Genomic DNA, 5,602 nt, shown 5'->3' on the forward strand with positions numbered 1-5,602 from the left:
ACAAGCAGAACTGCAGTTTGGAGGCAGTACAGCAGTGTTTGTGCGGTGTGGAACAGGGTTCTGCATTTAATTAAACCCTGCTGGTTCTGTGCAGATGTAGCCCAGGTATCCCGAACCATGCTGCAGAACTGGGAGCATGCTGATTTACGTGATGGCTCTGGACACAATCTGCCTCTGTTTCAGCCAGGCTGATCACCTCCAGCACAGCACTAGCTGGATTAGAGGGTGCAGTGGGTTGTCTCTGGGTTCAGGCAATGGAGGATGGGGTGTAGTAGCTCAAGTGCAGAGTTAATGCAGGGAGATTACATAAACATTTTGAATGTGGCTGTGGGGACCGGTTTAAATGTTGGTGCCCGCAACTCTTGTGGATACTTACAACTTTATTTTACATTTTAGATCTACCCTCAGGAGAGACACAGTATAAGGGTACCCGAGTCGGGAGAGCACTATGAACTCCATCTACTGTATTACCTGCAAGAGAATCTGGGCTCTCATATTGCTGCCCTGAAGGCAATGTAATTGACCTGTGCAGAACTCTGCTCCGCTGGCTGCTTTACTGAACAAGGAGATGTAGGAAACTAGAGAAAATAGGATGGAACATTGCATTTTGGTGCCTGCCACATGTACACACATGTACACACACACACACAGAGACACTTTTTTTAAAGTAAATTTGGTGCCATACAGGAAATTAAAGTACGGTGACCTAATAACTTTAAAGCTTAGGATGTAAATAAAATCAAATGTCTGTGGTATAATGCAGTACCATGGGTGTTCTCTCGCGGGGGGAGTTGAAACTGAAAATAACGTACTTCTACAGCACCAGATCTTCACTTTTTAAAAGCGTTATGACATAATTGATGTATTTTTACAGTGTGTTCCTTGGTATCTTATTAAATAATACTGGATGATTTACTCACTACACAGCAAGAGTTTACCTAAATGGTTACAACTTGTATTACATTTTAAATGCTATCATATAGCTTTTATGCTTCATGAAAGGGATGTGTCTCACTTCTTAGAAGCTGGTCACAAGTTAGACACATCACCTATCTAGATGTTAATTGTTTTTTAAGAAGAAAGACTTTTAAGCTGCCTCCTAAAGAATTTAAATTTGGGATTCAGTTCAGTTGATGCCAGGTTCTTTTCAATGATTTCTTCTCTCCCCAGGATAAATCATACTCTTTTTTTTTTTTTCTTTCAGCAGCTTGAGATCCTATCCTGATTGTACTTGGTTTCAGTGGGGAAGTGAAATGATATGTTACTGTGATATGGACATAATAATCTTTTATTCTGAGATGCAAACTAACTTAAGTCAAAGAGCTGAAACTTCATAAATTTTAAAACAAGCTTAAAAGTGCAGCCCATTTCTCATTGACATTCTTCCCTGATGTTCGTTCTGGAGCTGGTTTTGCAATACTGTTTTTGCCGTCACATCAGCATGATATAGGTATATGCATCCTCTTACAATTTTAAAATTCAATACTCTAATTCAAAGGTCTGCAGAGGATTTAGTGAGGAGAGACCTTACGAACACTACATGTGAGGCAATATTGAATTTCATGCTTTATTTGAGGGACTATTTTCCAGGCTCGTACTCTGTTCAGTCCTCCATTCCTGGGTCCTTTCTAGCACTCCTGCGTAGCATGGTTATGATGCTGTATTTGAGAAACCCCCTTCTGTACAGCTTAAGGTAACCCCGCTAAGCCTAAAGGATATGCAATCCCAGTTGTGTTTTTGCTAGTGAGGTTTTAACTAAGCAGCAGGCTTGGCTAAAAAGCATCATGAGTGTGTGAAGTCACTTTAACTTGCAACAGGTCGTTTAAGATAGAAATCCATAGCAAAATGATTCTCTTTAATCCAGGAAATTCTCCCCTTGGGGCTTGTCTCTGAAACTCCTATAAGTTTTAATGGTTTTCTTAGAAACCTAAGAACTTCCTTTTCTTTCTGTTTTGGTGCTAGAGAGAAACAGAGCATGATTTTCTTTTCATCTTCTAAAAATCTGGAATCACTCTCAGTGTTTATGCTCTTAGTACTCCACATGTTGTAACCTTGTATTTTCCTCGCTTTTGTACCGTTCAGCTTGATCCTGAAACTCTGGGATTTAACACAATCTGGCTGTATTGTATCAAACCGCATCGTTTTTCAGTTAGGCTGCTGGGCATGTGCACCAAAGCTGTCGGAGCTGGTGCAGTTACGCGGTTGTAAAATCTGTGTGTGAGAACAGGATCTGTTTTTCGGGTTGCACAAAAGATAGGCAAAGCAAACAGGCATGCAGTAAATGCAAATTTCCTCCGAGGGGAGGATGTTTGGTTTGGGCTGTTTTCTGGTTTTCAGATCACGGTGATTATAAGTGGATCAGTTAAAGTAGCATTAGGAGGTCAATAACAAGCTTACAGTTTTATTTTGGGAAGGGCATGGCAGGGAAGGAGCCCAGCTCCTATAATGTCTTCTCTTAGTAGTTCATTGTTGTGGCTGAAGGGAACGCAGCATCCCTATGGAGTGTGCTATAGTCAGTATTGAGAGACGAGTAAGCGTGCTGATACATTTGAACTAGAACAACACGGCAGTGAGTAGAGACAAGTATAAGTTGTTACTATGGAATTCCATTGTGTTCCTTATGTGTTTATGCTGTATTATATATACATATATCTATATCTGTTCATATATACAGATATGTATAAAATTACACGTGGATAGTATCACCTTTTCCAAGGTTGTTTATATTTTGTTCAATATTAAATTAACTTGCTTTTTGGGGTGTTTTAGTTCTTTTTCTATAGGTGATTACCCTTGAATGTAAATGTATATGATTTTTAAGACGAAATTGATCCTTTTGTTTAAAAAACATAACAAAAATGGCCTTCATCAAACAGTGCTTTTTTGGAAACTGAAGAGCTATATGTTATGCAAGTAAACCAGGCTAGGTTTTGATTTAGCACAGGATGTGATTATAAGTGCTGACATACAACTTTTTAATAATGCATCCTTCCATTGTTTTAAATATATATATGTCAAAAAGCTATTAAATTACAACGTTCTTTAGGTACTCTATTTTGCAACATAAATTATGTATTTCTTTCTTTCCTACATTTTTTTTTTTCTTTTTACAGTAGTTAAGCACTTTAAGACCCCATGCTCTCTTATCCTGTGGAAATGCTGGGAGGATTTATCATCAGAGTTCTGTAGTTCTTGCAAAAGACACCTGCTTGTAGGTGAAGGTGTGAGAGATGCCTTATATGAGGTCTGATCCAGCCCTACGCAGTCAATGACTAAACTCCCAGTGACACGGGAAGAAGGGAAAAGCCTGTTGCAATTGCAACTGCAGAGGTAGGAAGGTGTTCGTGCTGAGGACCGTTGCATCAGTATTTTGGCGGGGAGCAGTAGTCCTGCACCTCGTATGGTGAAGTGTTGGTCCAGCACTGGACCAGAGCTGGCATGGAGTGGTGGTTTTGCCCTGCTCTGTGCCACTGGAGTCGCCTGCTCCAGGATGAGGGCGTACCTTGCAGTCCAGGAGATGGTACTGTCACTCAAGAAGAGATTTCCAGCCTGTTTGATATTTGGGATTATACTTTGTCACTTCCTGCATGTTAAAAAAAGTCTTGGTTAATGTGAGTTTTAAGCAGAACTGAGATCCTGGGGGAGCACGTGCAAGGGAGGTTGTCCGTGGAGCAAAACCGTGTGAGGAGGAACCGTCCCTGTTGCTCCCAAAACAGACATTAGTATGTCCCTTTGGGGGATCTTCTGCCTTCAGCAGAGGTCTGCTCTGTGCCCAGCAGGACACCTGCTCTGAGCAGGAGCAGGATTGAGCCTTCGTTGCATGGTGGACATTAGTTGCACAGGTGTCTGAGATAAATGTTTTAATTTCATATATTTTAAAAAATATGTATGAAATATGGGGATCTGAGTGATGAGATACTGAAGTTGTTGAGTGTTGATGCCAGCAGTTTCTTCTCGTTTGCAGCAGTTGAGGTTGGTTGTGCTTGTTTCTGATGGAAGCACACTCTTTTGCCCTGTTTTAAGGCAGCTTCCAGTAATTCCTCTTGAGTGTGCAATGCGCAAAGCTGTTGGGTTTCACCCTTCGCATTGGAGTTGCACCCCCTACCCCACCCCTTTGTTTTCAATTATTTCTTTTTATTCAGAACAAAGTAAAATTAGTAACTACCCAGAACTGCTTGATTTTTATAAACTCAGTTAACTTGTTTGTTAATGAAATAATGAGTTCAAAGCATGAAGTAAAGCTTCGAAAATCAACTAACTTCCCTATATTAGAATGGAAAATGCATTCCCTACTTGCTAGTGGCATTTTGGAATAGGCTATGGAAATACTTTCTGAGCGGGATGGTGTGGTAATGCTTTAACCCTGGAGCACTGTATGTCTGAGCCTGTGTGGCGAATTACAGAGAATTCACGAACCCTGAGCCCGGGGGTCCCAACCCTTACTCCCTACCAGGAAAAGTGGGTTGTGTTTCTGCCGTGTGTGTCCGTGTGTAAGGCAGGCTGTTTTGCTGCTGACGTGACGCTCAACTTTTGACGAGGCAATAATAGAGTATAAATAAATGAAATAATCAGCCAGGTTAGGACACTGCCTTGAATTGCCTGTTTACTTGAGTACCAGAACCCTCTAAAGACTTTTTGTGTGCCCCTCACAGTTCTCCGGGCCGCTCCTTTGGAAGGGGAAGAGAGATCTTCATGTGGTTTTTACTTGGCTGTTCTGCACAGTAGAAGTTCAGGTGTTTAATTTTAGAACATGAAGTGCCTGCTGTTTGCGTTAACAAAATTGCATGTCTCACTCCAGTGGGTTTATTGGTCTCCCTCCCTCCCCCACCTTTCTAGCTACATGGCTTTTAATCATGTAAAGTGGAGACATTAGTTTTGCTGCGTTTTATTACAAAACCTTTGTTGCAATAAAGATGCTGCTAAATAAATTGAATTAAATGGTTTTTTTCCCCCCTTATTTTCAACTGTCTTCTTGATTTAGTAGAGTTTGTTTGTAATTAAATCTCTTCTCTCATTGCGCTGTGGAAAGCAGCAATGATGGAAAATGTGTGTGTGCGTTTTATATACGTGTTGGGTGTTTAGTAAAAGCATCTGCGATTTTTCCTGCCCCTTGTGGTTAGATAGATTGATACAAACGGGAAGATCAGGCATTTGCTTGGCATAACTACGTTCCCCCTCCTAAATGTTTCCGTGTGAATGCTGTTAGCAGCCCTTGGCAGCCACCAGCTGGAGCTCTCGCACTGGGTACGGCACAACCGCAGCTTTGCTGGCCAAGATGGGCCAAGCGCCACGGGGGAGGAGGTGGCCCTGGCGCCAAGGCAGAAGGACAGAGGCACCTGCGTGTAGCCAGCGGGCTCTGCCAAGAGAAGAGATGCCTCTTCATACAGTCACCTCACGTTTGGCCTCAGTTATGTCTTTGTGAGCAGTATGGGCTTTGCAGTCGCCCTGGTTCTCCTTAGTGCTGCCCCAGAAGGGCTGGTGGGGGGCTCAGGGCAGTCACGATTCATGTTTTTACTAATTCAGTCCTGATTTTTCACCCATGGGGAAGCACCCCCTGTTTTGGTGGCTTTCAGAAACAAGCTGGTAGCTAACGGTGTGTTGG

General features: G+C 42.1%; 1 protein-coding gene across 1 annotated transcript in view; it reads left to right on the forward strand.

Annotated features, from left to right (window-relative positions):
- The window catches only part of DPP8 (dipeptidyl-peptidase 8), a 27,793-nt gene extending 22,840 nt beyond the window's left edge, over positions 1-4,953 (forward strand). Inside the window, exon 19 of the mRNA XM_009321456.1 lies at positions 397-4,953. Coding sequence (XP_009319731.1) covers positions 397-519 — 123 coding nt within the window. The 3' untranslated portion in view covers positions 520-4,953. The remainder of the gene's footprint in view (positions 1-396) is intronic.
- The last annotated feature ends 649 nt before the right edge of the window (positions 4,954-5,602 follow it).

Source organism: Pygoscelis adeliae, unplaced genomic scaffold (genome assembly GCF_000699105.1).
Source record: "Pygoscelis adeliae isolate BGI_AS28 unplaced genomic scaffold, ASM69910v1 Scaffold13, whole genome shotgun sequence".
Lineage (NCBI taxonomy): Eukaryota > Metazoa > Chordata > Aves > Sphenisciformes > Spheniscidae > Pygoscelis > Pygoscelis adeliae.